The 14,135-nt window shown below is 43.5% G+C and overlaps 1 protein-coding gene across 3 annotated transcripts in view; it reads left to right on the top strand.

Moving 5' to 3' along the window:
• The window catches only part of LOC116783801 (cytochrome c oxidase assembly factor 1 homolog), a 53,980-nt gene extending 45,270 nt beyond the window's left edge, over positions 1–8,710 (top strand). For all 3 annotated transcript variants that reach the window (XM_032681663.1, XM_032681668.1, XM_032681677.1), the window contains 4 exons: positions 748–850; positions 3,468–3,619; positions 5,508–5,584; positions 8,358–8,710. In XM_032681663.1, the coding sequence (XP_032537554.1) occupies positions 757–850; positions 3,468–3,619; positions 5,508–5,584; positions 8,358–8,454 (420 nt within the window). In that variant the 5' untranslated portion in view covers positions 748–756 and the 3' untranslated portion in view covers positions 8,455–8,710. The remainder of the gene's footprint in view (positions 1–747; positions 851–3,467; positions 3,620–5,507; positions 5,585–8,357) is intronic.
• Positions 8,711–14,135: the final 5,425 nt, after the last annotated feature.

Here is a 14,135-nt window from a genome sequence, read left to right as displayed (position 1 = left end):
AAGGAACATTAGCTCAGGCTCTTCAGGCCACACAGTCCCCCTCTTACTCAAACTGTGGAAATGTTTAGTAGGTTGACTTTCTCAGAGGTGTTTCTTATTCTGCTGGGTCATACATTCAAATGCCAAAATTGTAACTCATTAACAGGGCAAGTTTGGGCTAGGGGGTGCAGGAAGGAAGAAAAATAGCTTGCAAGAGCCTTCCTGTTTATCTATGGCTTGGGAAAAAAAATGCCACAACAGAATACGCACACCCTGGCTCCATTATCTTTGCTGGCACAGTGCTGGCTTGGCTCTGTCCCTTAAGACTCCAGGCCAAATCCATCCCTGCCGCAAGCGTGTTTACTTTAGAGGAGTTTACTTGAGAGAGAAATCTGGTCCCCGGAGCCTGAATGCTCACAGTGTGCGAACGAGCACATGGGCACCGGCAGCCCCCACGACAATGCCACCGCACTGGCCCCCAGCCACACCAGGGAGGTCATTTTCTTCTCAGCAATTAGTGAAGTGGTGGCATCACTAAAAGAAGTTGAATAAAAACATTCAACCCAGCTGGGTTCCCAGTTTGCTCTGTTCTCACTACCCTTCCTTCTGGGCCAGCGGTGGGGCCCCAGCAAGCAAGAGCCCAATGCCTGTGCACTGCACTTTCATTCAGGCCTGGTTGGAAAGGGCTTTTAGGAAAGAGGAGGAGGGGGAGAAGTAACCCTTTGGCTTTCTTCTTTTACAACAAATGTCTTCCCTTTTTCTTTTCAGGGAGGAAAAATGCCAGCTTCTCTGAAAAAACTGCAGCAAATGGCTGTTTTCATGGGACTGTTCAGTGGCGGAGGATGCATCGTGATGTATAATCTTATGCAAAGTAAGTCTTGCTGCTGTTAGCAACCTTATTTCTCCTCTGCCCCTTTCATTGGCTTTTGTGTAGCGGGGAAAATAGCAGCATGCAAGATGTGAAAAGCAGATGAAGTTAAGGGAAGTGTGGGTGAGCCTCTGGGTTCTGCCTCTGTGGGCTCTGCTTTGTTCGTCCCCAGGGCTTTTGCTCTCCCAAGCACTGCTGCATGCGTTTCCAGAGGCGAATATTGCATAGGAAGCAAGCTGTTGTGGTTTCCTGAGGGTGAAGTGAAAGCTTAGGCAGTAATACAGGTTTCATTTCTTCACTGAGATTTTATAACTGGGTAGTAAAAAAGGACCATCTGCAAGAAGGTATTAGTGTCTAGCAGTTTTATCTGTAAATCTGTATGTGGTGCTGGCCCCTAAAAACAATGCACCTGTGAAGTGCTAAGACGTCATTAGTTTCTCCTGAATGAGGGATAGATAAGAGCGTCAGCACTGAGAAGACCAGGACAAGGAGAGAAAAACTAGACAGATGACATTGCTGTTTATAGACATCTCTAGTTGCTACACATCTCTGGCCAAGAATCCAAATTACTAGTCCAAATGATAGATGTTGCCTTTCTCTAAAACAGCTTCTAGATATTTAGCATCAGAACAGAAATAGGCTTTACCTCTCTTTCAGGGGGTGCTATAGGCCTCTTGTTGGTGCTATCAAAGACTATTGCTTTTCACCTACCCTTATATCAAAGGATGCTGCCAGAAAAGTGTAGCTGAGCCTGTTTCTCAAGCCTTCAGATAAGCTCTGAAACCTCCCCTTCATTTTACACATATTAATAATAAATCAGACAAGGCTGGAAAGCAGGATTTAATTTTAGGCAGCTCATGCCCTCAAGCTCCGGAGTGCATGACAGAAATATGATCCTTTGCTTTAAAATATTGAATCTGGCTTTAACAAGGACATTAACATTTTTTAATTTTCAACTTCAGCATTGTTATCTAGAAATCTCGTGGGGAAGTCACCCCCTGTGCTATACAGCAAGTAAAGTGGGCTGCTTACTGCATCACTTAGCTGTGCAATCAAGTGGTGCAACACGATGGCTACTTCTGCCTCTGTTGTAATATCAGTGGCCACTGAGTAGCTGTCTGGTAAGTTGGTGGCAGGCAGCGGGAGAGGGTTGCTTCCCTTTCTTTGGACTGAAGGGAAGTTTGCATGCACGTGGTCTCTGTGCAAACACTCAGGTAATCCTATTTCTTCTCACTCTTGTCACCTCCACACCCTTCTCATGGAACCAGTCTGCTCAGCAAACTCCAGCATCCTTTCAGCTTTTCTACCAAGAGATGTGTGAACAAATGGATTAGTTGGGTATTTTATGTTTAATGCGTGAGAGGCTAACAAGGAACAGCTGAGAAGGAGCACCAGGAAACTAGAGCCCATTTCCCCTCCAACCTGCAGGATGGACAACATCATATTTTTAATGTGGTCTGGGTGGCTGTTTGCCGTAATCTGTAGGCACTAAATGACTGGCGTGCTGGAGCTCCTTAAGATGGTCCGGGGGGCCGGGGGAGATCCAGCGCAGGCTGCAGCCTAGCAAAGCTGTTTCTATGCCAACTGGATGCTGCCTGCTCACAGAGGATGCCTCTAATTAGGAAGAGGGCACAGCATCCTTCTGCCTCATGCTCCAAGATTAATACTGACAGGCAAGAGACTAGGAAACAAACCTTACACCTTGTTCTAAACTCTCTGAAATGTGAGGGCAAAGTTGCCAGAGTAGGATTTTTGCAAATGCACACTTTTGGCTTAATTCTGCCCTTTTTGATATCAAGAGAGTGAAGTTATGCTGGCTTGAGTACATCTAGAAATCCCAGTAAGCAAGCCTTAAAACTGTTAATAAGCAAATACCTGCCACCATAAGGAGGGTCGGCAAGTTTCCAGCCTCTCAACTCTGCACTGTCCATTGGCACCCACGCCACAGCTACACATAGCAACCAGACATTGATAAATAGCAATTTACCTCAATTGTCCTCCATATGCCAACACTGGAGCATCCATCTCCTGTGCTATTGTGGCTGCTTGACCAGTAACTCTAATGGTGCTTCCTTGTGCCTCCCTTTTAATGCCTCTGTCCCTTTTAATGCATCTGTTGGTAGGGTTGCAGCTTTGTGGCTGCCACTTGGAAAGCTGTATCAAGACCACAGCAATAGTTCCACAGCAGCAGCTGTTCCTGTCTTATGTCAATGTCTGTAAAATATTCTCCATTCCTAAAGCATTTTATGTGCCTCCTATAAAAACCCTCACAAACTTGAATTACCATTAGAACATTTCAGATATTCATCCTTGTGCCTTTTTTTCTTATTTTTCTTCCTTTTAGATGACCTACAAATGCATGAAAAGTGAGGAGACACAGCCATAAGCTGAACTGTATGTCAGTATGGAACAGTCTATGTTCACGGCCCTTTTCACTTAAATGAGTTGAATAACATTTGATGACGGGGTGTGTTTCTTCCTTTTGCCAAATTTCTCCTAATTAATAGTTTTGGACTGTGCTTCAGGAAAGGTGTGGTAATCTCAAGAAATTTTTTTTTTTTTAGCATATGTTTTGATTTTAAGTGAACAGTCTCCTCACTACCCTGTTTCTCTCACCTAGAAAGTTTTGCCAGGACCCAGTATTACCAGCAAGCTTTGGAGCAACTGAACAGCAATCCTGATGCCCTGGAAGCCTTGGGTGCCCCCCCTCTTAAGGTTCACAACATCCGACTGACAGATGGGAGTAATCGCGTAGACACAGAAAGAGCACAGGTAATGCTGGGGAGGTGGTGTCACAGGGTGGCTTCCCAAGATGTCAGGTGACAAGAGATCAGCCAGGGGATTTTGTGACCTGATCAGCAGCTCATAAGTCATTTGAGGACACTGAAAGGCAGTAGAATAGGATACCAGTTGATTTGGAAGACGAATGGATTTCCAAAGTATAAATCTACTAGACTAGAAACAGCAATAGGAGCATCTTCCTGTTGTGCTATATGGGCACATCACAGAATGCCAAGGGACCTCTCAAGCCAGTTCATAGCCCTCCTGCAACTGTAAGCCACAAAATTATTTTCGGATACATATGAGATCCAGCTTTAAAATAGCACCTGTCTTCCTTTCCCCCCCAGATATGTCCCATGCTAGTTTTTAAAGCTTTGTTCAGAGTGAAGTTTTATAGCCACTTACAGGCTATGCTGTGGTACAGCACAGGTGGTGTGGTTTTTAAAAGCACCTGTAAGTTTGTGCTGCCCAGCCTGAGACTGAGCATGGGGGTTACATAGTGACTGGAAAATGCTGCACTGCCTGCTGAAGTATTGCACAAGGCTGCCTTGTGTCAGCCCAGGGCTGGGCCCAAGCAAACCTCGCTAACACAAGTCCACCTCCACTCAGTGTTGTTGCCTGAAGAGGACTTTCCATCAGTGTTTTTACCCCTTAATCCAGGGCTAGTTGCCCTTCCCTTGTTTTGCTGGTGACACAAAATGTCCCTATTGACTCTCCAGGTCCTTCGCTGGGGTAACTTGTCACATCGGAATAATTTCGTTCTTCCTGTTGAGTAGTTCTGAATTTTAGGGACTGAGCAAGGGCATTAAGGAATGGGTCAGATGGTACATGAAGGAGAGGGCCTATCAGGGCAAGATAAAACCCCAGCCTTTAACCAACTCATATAAAATTTCTTTACATTTCCCTCCAGCTAGGCTGCACTCACATGATACCCTGTGCCAAAATGTTTCCCAGGTTTTATAGATTCTGCCAAGAAACATGTCTAAGGAAACAAATGTGCAAAACCCCACACAATCTCTTATGCTGACTGAAAGGCAGATAACCTTTCCCACTGATGTTTTCCTATGTCACTGTTTAAGAATGCTGGTCGCTTGGGTGACTCAGGGTGAAGTCAAACCCTGCCTTCTACCGACCTCACCCAAGACACAAACCACCAACTTTCTTCTCTGCTTTTTCATGCTCCTAAGCATTCATGTTCTCATAAAACAAACTAGTTAATCATCATTATAACATAGGTCAGTTTACTGACTCCACAACATTCCCATCTCCTGGGTCTGTTGGAGAACACCTGGCATTTTCTCTTTGTGATTACAACACCGCCAGCAAATGCTACACCTGAAACATATTTCTTTTTTTCAGACATTAGACCAAGTGCAATTGGCCACCACGGTCACTGCTGCAGCTCCAGCTTTGTTTGTCAATAACTGAGTGATAGAATTTGTGACATTGTAAAAAAAAAAAAGGAAAAATCACTGAAAGTCTTATTGCCTCGGTGTGCGTTGAGGGACTGATCTGTAGAGGATCTCAACCTACTGGCTTGTTATGGTTATGAGAAGCCCTAACAGTGCAGGTTACCTCTGGATGACCATGCATTCTGGTAAGGAAAGGTGTTTGCTCATAAATATTTCAGAGAGCAAGTGGTTTTCCCTGGGGGTTGCAGCTGTAACAGTACATTCTTTCAGCAGAGAGAGATTAATGCATGGCAGAACAGGCATACTTGTGTAGCCACACACATGTTAGCTGTTAGAATAGCTTGGTCAAACTCTGAGATACAGTGAAAAACATACTTAGAGTTTAAGAGGTGTTATATCTTTAACTGTAGAAGGAGTAAATGTCCTTTTTGCTTTGCTGAATCTTTAACATGCTTTTACATTTGCAGATAAAGCTACCAGTATCTGGAACAAAATCAGCGGGATACCTCTACATTAACTCGGAGATGGACCACTCCCGTCAGTGGTGTGTGCTGGGGGAGGTGCTGGGAGAAATGTCTGGATGCAAGGAAAGAAGTGGTAGGAGAGAAGAGTAGAGCAGGATATTTGCTTTAGTCATCCGTGTTGCTGAGATCATGCACACAAAGCAAGCGGAAACTCCTGTCTGAAGGTCTTGTGAAAGGTCATTAACATCATTATGACTAAAATGTAAATTAGTTGAGAAATATATTGAATTCATCTCTCTGAGTGCCAATAGAAGAGCAACATGAGCCGTTCATTTGTGTTAACTGTGTTCTGCAAACTGTAGCTTGGTACACATACAAATACTATGAGCCAAGGTAACGCATTGTCCCCTTCCACCCCTGCTCCCCACAGAGGTGCAGAGGCTGTTGAACAGCAGTCCTAACTCTAGTCTGGTATGGATTGCAGTAAGCAAATCACACATTTCATCAGAGCCATGCAAGGCGAGCTGAAAATGCAGGATTTTTTTTTTCATTTCATAAATACGGTCCTTATGGTTAAAAAAAAAGTGCTAGAACAGATATATTACAGTTGAAGGATGCTCTGATTCCACATCATATAGAAGTGACTTTACATTTTTGTAGTACTGAAGCCTGAAAACCTCCTTTGTCAAGGGTAAACTGGTTTCTAGAACTGGGCAAAGAATTGCTATGTGAATTCAAAGTCCACTTCCATTGCAAAAGACTGTTTTATTAGATGCAAAGCTCTTGTTAGGTACTTCTGTTAGCTCTATTTAGAAACCAAAAGCTACAAAACTCTTACTTAGCTGCCACCAGCCATATGGTAATGTTTTATTTTCATAATTAGATGAGCATGACTTACAGTGTTTGTCTTATGAGTAAGTACAGGGAGTAAGGTGTAAAATGATGTGAGGAAGGCACTAGACTGGGACTTGAAAAACTCAGTACCAGGCCTGGCCTCCTTCCCAGTGACCAGAGATAACCCCAGAGGTCCCCAGCCACCTTTCTTGCACACATCACTTCCTTGGTGCCTCAGCTCTGATCTCCTCACTCCTCCTTAGCCCCTCACAAACTAGGGAAATAACAGTTCCCTGACATTCCATGTTCACAGTTACTGTGAGGATAATTGAAGATTGCAAGGTGTTGAACTACATTAATGCATATATATCTCTCAGAGTTTTGTTTTAAAGTGTTTTTAAAAGTTTTTAAAGCTCTCCATGTATTTCTATAAGCTTAAGATAAAAAAAAAAAAAGCCATCTTCTTGTAAGAGGATTTATGGCAGATGAATCTGTCAGATTCAACCAACTCCATCTGTGTGCAGGGTCCTGTGTACATCTTCATGTGGGGCTAAGGCAGGACTTGATGTCCTTGCACCCAGCTGAGGAACTAACAGTAAAATGGCTGGGAGTAACAAACATGTACACAGGCTATCCTAGTGGAGTTCCACAGATTATGCATGTGTGCTTTTCCAGCAGTAACTGGGGAGGCAGTCAGACCCGTACAGACAAAGGTACATGACATTGGAATGGGCTGCCCAGGGAAGTGGTGGATTCTCCATCCTTGGAGGTTTTTAAGATAAGACTGGATGTGGCACTTAGTGCCATGGTCTAGCAACCGCAGCAGTAGTGGATCACGGGTTGGACTTGATGATCTCGGAGGTCCCGTCCAACCCAGCTGATTCTATGATTCTATGACACTGGGAGTTGAGTGCTCTGTGCAAGAGTAGTTTAGGCTCCTAAGCCACAGACATGCATCTGACTCGGAGTGTGCAGTCTGTCCATAGGGGTTTATTTGTTTATAAAAGAGAAGGCAACTGAAAAAAGGGGAATTTGGAATCTGTGAGCTCATTTGGAGCAGGAGGAAGAGGCATTCGCTCAAGTGCAGGCAGTGCAGGGGTGGGGAGGGTGTCCAGAGGCGAGGGCAACCAAGGCAGCAGTCGTGCAAAATGACACTTGCCTGCCCCAAAGTGAACGGAGAGACGGGCTGAATTCCCAGGCCACACTGTGGGGAGGGAGCAGTTCCTCCTTCAAGCCCGGTTATAAAGGAGGCAGTTGCTTGTCCTGGGTTGGGAGTGGAAGCAGAGGGAGCAAAGAGCCCTGCTGCAGACCCATTGCACAGAGGTGCGGCAGCCTAATTACCTAATTGTATGTACTCAGCACTGACTCCAGCAAAAGCAGAGCTGGGCGAGCACCAGGAGCTTTTGTAAAAATCCTGTTTTAGTACCCCAAAATAATAGTCCTTTCCAGCTGGAAAAGCAGCATGAAGAGTCTCTCAGAAGTGGGTTTGGAGCAGAGCTTAGAAGAAGGAAAAGACTCCCCCTCAGTCTCCAACAAATGCAGTTTTCCTTCTTTGAGTAACCACTGTTGTACCCTGTCAGGGTTTCAGCAGTCACATTGAGTGATCACACAGTGTTCAAACTCCTCCAAGCCAGGATAATTCCTTAGCAACACGGTCTGGCTCCAAGGCCAGAGAGGAGTGGAGTAAGGAATGCACCCGCAGGATGGAGAGGAAAAAAAGGCAATGGGTCGGGGGAGGAATATCCTATCTAAGAAGAGCTGGCAGGATTTTATTTGGGTTGCAGCAAATAGGAAACAGGCATCCCAGACCTTTGAATCTGGGCTGTGCTATGCTATTAGGGAGAACAGCTTTCAGAAGCTGGCACTTGCAAACCAAGTTTTAAAACGGTTGAGAGAATTTTTTAAAGCAGTAGAAGTGTGGAATGATTTGTTTCTCTATGCCAGCTATTTCTACACTGACTTTACTACTGTATTAAAAGTGATTGATAGAAGTTAAAAATCTCCTTTGTTTTGTGTCAGCTGGTGCCTTCAGGATGTCACCTTGAAACTACGGGATGGTCAGAATATCCTTGTTTACCACTCCCCGGTGGAAAGCATTGGTGTGCAAGAAGGCTAAAAATCAGAGACAGCTGCCTCTCCGCCTCCCATTGAGCCAAAGGAGCCATTAATCGATTGCATCCTGCTGTGTCCATGAATGTACACAGTTGTCACAAGTGACAGTTTCACTTAAGTGGGTGCTCTCAAGACAATTTTCTCTCTAAGATTGACCTCATCATTGTTGTAATTGTAATTTCTTTCTTTTGCTAGTTTATTCATGTGTTCAACAGAAGCCTAGAATAAATACCTTGCAAAAGACTTGCTGTTCCAGAGAAGTCATGTGTTATGCCCTGTGTTTGCTGGTATTATGAATTTGAAATAAATAAACAAACTGCATTAGATTTGTTCTACAATTGCAGACAGAAGTCAGGACAGTTGGGCTGCTCTGTCATAGCCAGAAGACCAAGCCAGCTTCTCAAAGCAATTCCCTTGCTGCTTCAGTTTTCACTCATTTCTCAACAAGGTGTTACTTAAATCAGGAGCAATGAAGCAGCAAAGGTGAGGCTCAGCAGCAGCACACTCCACGCCACATATCAGGTAGATTTGCTCCCTTACAGATATAATTAAAAAGCTCATGAAATAGCTGAGACTATTCCTTGTAACTTAGGAATTCCAGGAAGAGACTCACTGATCACACTGAAGGTCACTCAGAAGAAGCCACTGCCTCACACTGGCACTGCCTGACATGAGTTCAGGAGAGGACATTTACTTAGGGAGGAGAACACTCAGGAGGTGCAGAACAGGTGAAGTACTGCCCCAGTTCACTCTGACTACAATAGGAGATTTTGACTGTGCCATGATTCTGTCTATCAGGTAGAGAATTGCCCATCACCAGAACTAAGCTGAGGAATAAGTAAAAAAAACAACAAAACACCAAAAATACCCCAAAACCCAAACCAAAAACCGAACTACACCAAACAAACAAACAAACCAACCCCAAATGCATGCATTTTCCACTTCCACCCCAAACTGCACATGTGAACAATTGCAAAGCCTAAGGCACAGTCTGAGACATTGAAAAAACACAAGTAACTGTCCTGCCTTTGTACCTTAAAGTAACACATGAGCCACTAAGAACATCCAGACAGAAGAGTATTTTGGATTCATTTCTAACAGAGATGCTTAATCAAGCTGGGAAAGCCCAGAGCTTATATCACTCAATTCCCTTTTCCTCCCTCTCCATGTCTTCATCCAAATTTGAGTCCTAGAAACCCACCTGAGGCACAGGCACTGCAAAGCTTTTCACAGAGAAGGGCAAACTAGATCAAAAAATTGTTGAATAACAGTGAGCATTTTCTTGTTCAACAATGACCCAGCAAGCTGGGCAAGGTGGCTTTTGAACAAACCTGAAGAGCAAATGCCATAGTAAAAAGAAAGAGATACTAAAAGACCACAGCAAAGGCATCTTGGACAAACAATTTTAGAAAGAAAAAATACACATGCTGTAGTTTGAACTTCACAAAGAGCAGTCAGGATGAACAGCTCTAGTGAGACCTGATCCAACCCGCATGAGAGCCCAGCACACCAGGGAGAGATTAGGATGAATCAAAGAGAGACAGCATTACCCAGATTGAAATCACTCCTTACTGGTTTTCTAAAACGAAATACAAACCATGTGATGTGAAAACATCAGCCAGGCACTACTGCAGCCCAACTAGCAAGAACATCTGAGAGATACGGAGATCTCTAGGACACCTTGTGTCTCAGAGCTTGATCAACTCTAGCTTTTGGTCACTGAAGAAGTTTGGTGGGGAATCAAACAATTGACAAGAAAAAGCCAAATAAACCACTTCCCATCCATCAATTACCACTTCCCTGGCTGCAGCTTTGATTTCTTGATTTCTTTGATTTCTTCCTAATGTGGCTGTGGAGAGCAACCCCAGCCTGTTCAGTCAGACACAGTCCCTCCCTATGTCTTCACTGGCTGCATCTGGCACACATTGCTGTTCGTCTGCATTTTGTCACCTCTGTGTGCATAGTAAGCCTGGAGCCTGCAATGGCTGCAAGGGGAGCAAGTGTCCAGGAAACCTGGCCACAAGCACCCCAGCCTGCAGCACAATGCTGGCTCACCACCTCCTTGGCTCTTGAGCTGGCACACACAAGATCCTCACTCTGGCTTCACAAATTGCTGCACCACAACACCACTGCATGGCCTGGCTCTAACCCTGGGTTTTCCAGACCTGGAAGATGTATCCTCACACAAACCTTACCAGTAATACTGGAGATTTTGTTACCTTTCTTGGAGGAAGCAGGGCCCGCAAAGAGGTTTCATCTCTCACTTTCCCCCCAGAGACCCAACAAAGCACCCCTTTAACTTTGAGCACTCCCAGTCATCCAAACCCACCAACGGGGTCACCAGAGCTGTAGGAACAGGCAGTATCATCATATCATACCAATTCTCTAAATCAAATCTTTAAACCCAGAGAAGTAAGAAAGCAATGGGTGGAGCTGGAAGCCAGCAAATCATTACAGTGGGACAAGAGTAAAATCACAATCAAATCCCTGCCTTTGTTTTATTACCAGAGTCAGCAAACACAGAATTTCTTACCTCGTGACCTTGAAGAGCTGCAGAAGTCACTTCCTCTCTATGTTTGAGCTCTTTTAGGATGCACATATTCAAAGAGGAAAAAAAAAACTCAGCAGGCTGCTGCCAAGCTGCTTTAGCCATGTGGCTCCCATTAAATACATCACAGCCCACGGTTGCTTTCAGAGAGGACACAGGTGCAGCAGGAGCAGCCAAGGGAGCTGGAACATGCCAGGAAAACAGGGAGAGCAAAGGTCTCAAAACCCAGCAGCTGCTGAAAGCCCAAATAACTTCAAAAGGGCACCTGGGCCCTTTGCAGTCTTTTCTTCTAAGGAACACTGGAGCAGATTAAGTTCTATTTAACTTCATTATGTCACTGAAACACTGATTTCATTTTTATTGAGAAAATATTCACCTTTTGATAAAAGACCTTAGATCCCACAGAACAGTTAAGGTTGGGAGGAGCTTTGGAAGATCATCTAGTCCAAGTGTTTCATTCCCACCAGGGTCAGCTAGAGCATGTTCCCTGGGACTGCATCCAGTCAGCTTTTGAAGATCATTAAGGATGGAGACTCTATGACCTCTGGGCGAGCTGTACCAGTGTTCAACCATTCTCACAGTAAAAAAAGCTTTCTCTTATGATTAAACAGAATTTCGTGTGTTTCAGTGTGTGCCCACAGCCTCTTGTCCTGCCACTGGACACCACTAGAGAGAATCTGACTCCATTCTCTTTAGTCTTCCCTCACACTGATAAGATTCCTTGCTGAGCCTTCTCCAATTCCAAGTCTCTCAGCTTTGTTAACAGGTGCTGCAATCCTTTAACCATTTTAATCATGTTCAGTATGTTAAATAATTTCTTTTTAATTGTCTTGAAAATTTGCACAGTTCCTTTTCCAGTTGTTGGTGTGGTTAAAACAACCATCATTGTCATGACCTTCACTGGATTGCGTGTTTGTTTCTTATTCTGTAGTTTGATTTTAATTGCTTCTGCCAGGCAGCCATCACCCTCAAGGAAAGTATCAAGGTGGCAGACTGTTCAGGGCAAGGACTTAACTTACAGCTGAGGAACAACAAATATTGCTCAGCAGACTTGAACCTACTTGAGTTGGACCTGACTAGCACACAGGGGCAGTGTAAAGCCAGATGTTTTAAAAGCACAACCTTCAGAAAGCCTAGGCAGGCTGACATGTTCCCTTTTGAATATGTTTCTCCAAGGAGTGATAGAGTTTTGTCCAGCTCAGTTAACTTCGTACCTTGGGCAGATGTCTTGCACTGCACTGGGAACACAAGTAATTTGAATTCATCTCGCATTTAGAAATGAGAATGCATCCAGTTGTTTCCTTCATCTTTCCTGCTTGTCAAAGAAAAATAATTTTCCTGTGTGGTTTTTTGCAAAATTTGCAAGTTCCCTGCAGCAGGGCCCAGACAGTCCTGTAACACAAGGAGCAATGGAGACCTGCACATTTTTGGTGTTACTTTGGAAGACACATCACACTTGGCCAAATGCCTTTGGTTCATTTTAATTAGCACCAATTGTATAAAATTAATAGAATAATGTAATTTCTTAACCAATCTAGTGCTGTTTCTGTTAATTTGCTTTCCTAAAGGATTTAGGAGCAAGCACCTTTAGTTAATAACTTCTGAGAGACAGTCTTTGCCTCTCTTTGCTTGGTAAGGCCCACAACAAGGACTTCCATCCAGTGACCAGACCAGCTGGATCTCACAGAGTGCTACTGGAAGGTGGCAGACAGTAAGGTGATACCCCAGCAGCTCAGGACATTTCCCTGTGAGGATTAGTGAAAAGGCACCTGTGTGATTCAGTCTGTATGCTGGTATTACAAATTAATTGAAGAGATGGGGTACACTGATTTCAATGCATTTCAATGCATTCACCAGCTTCATTGTGATTCTAATTGCACAAGCAAGCAAAGACTCAGTTAAGTTCTCCGTATTTACAGGAAAAAAGATAATCCCTTCAGGTAGTTCCCTGTCCTCTCCTAATTTTGCAGTAACTGTTGTGGTCCTAACGCTCTGCTTCATTTTGACAAATCCTAACCTTTCCTTAATTAAGAGATATTTTTACACCCATATGGACTTAATTTTTTTTCTATTTTATAACAGAAAATTTTTTTCTGTTTTTTTCTGTTTTCTTCAAGGTTGTATTTTTATGGAACCAAAATATTTTACTTTAACAAAGCTCTACAGTTGTTAGCTGTCTTATAACAGGAACAATTAATGAAATTAAGCAGTGTTAGAAGAGGAAATGCCTTTCCATAGAAGAAGAAATGGTTTTCTCACCCTAGGATCATCAGCTAGGATCTAGCTGATGCTCTAACTTTCCCCACAGGAAGTCACATCAGATAAATAACACAGTTCTGGACACAGTAAATTTTGGAGGGGATATCAAAATTTCACTGCTTAGGAGCAGACACTACAGCATGCTTTGTTAAACCTGGATTAATACTGATTTGTATCTGCTCCACCCTGTCCTGGATACACAGCTGTCCTACATTGCATACAGTTCTCGGCATTTAAATACCATCTTTCCAACTGCATATCCTCAGGAAGGTCATTTCCCAGTTGTTCAACATCTAAAATAACAGTCCTAAATCTAATGGAAATGTACTTCTAGGTTTAGTATACACCAAGAAAAACCCAAGAAGATTTACATGGATAATGTGACTATATTCATCAATCCCAATGACAGCTTAATTCAACATTGGTAAATGATGTGTTGTGAAGACCTCTACAGTGGAAGCACATTGCTGAAGAGTGGAAAAGATGATTGGTGCATTTTATATTTGCTGCAAAAATCGAACAAATATAGAATTCAGAAAACTAAAGTAATCCTTCTAATGAGTGTTGAGAAAAATAACTTCACAATAGTCCTTGGAGAAAAGCAAGAGACTCCATGTAACATACTACAACCAGAATATTTCTAGCTAGTAGTCAAAGCCAGGCATAAAGGCGTACAGTCACCAAGCACAGAACAGTTTAAGTTGCAGTAATTTGCAATGCAGCACTGTGCTTCAGCTTTACTATTCAATTCAGTCATCATGCAGCTATCCTGCACCAGATAAACCAGTGTAACTTTTTGGAATTCAGTTTCTAATCAGCAATGCTGTTTCAAGGAAAGATCATGTTTTTAAGTATTTCCCAAAGCACAAAGAACAAGA

The sequence above is a fragment of the Chiroxiphia lanceolata genome, chromosome 1, assembly GCF_009829145.1.
Source record: "Chiroxiphia lanceolata isolate bChiLan1 chromosome 1, bChiLan1.pri, whole genome shotgun sequence".
NCBI lineage: Eukaryota > Metazoa > Chordata > Aves > Passeriformes > Pipridae > Chiroxiphia > Chiroxiphia lanceolata.
This window is presented reverse-complemented; position numbering and strand designations above follow the sequence as displayed.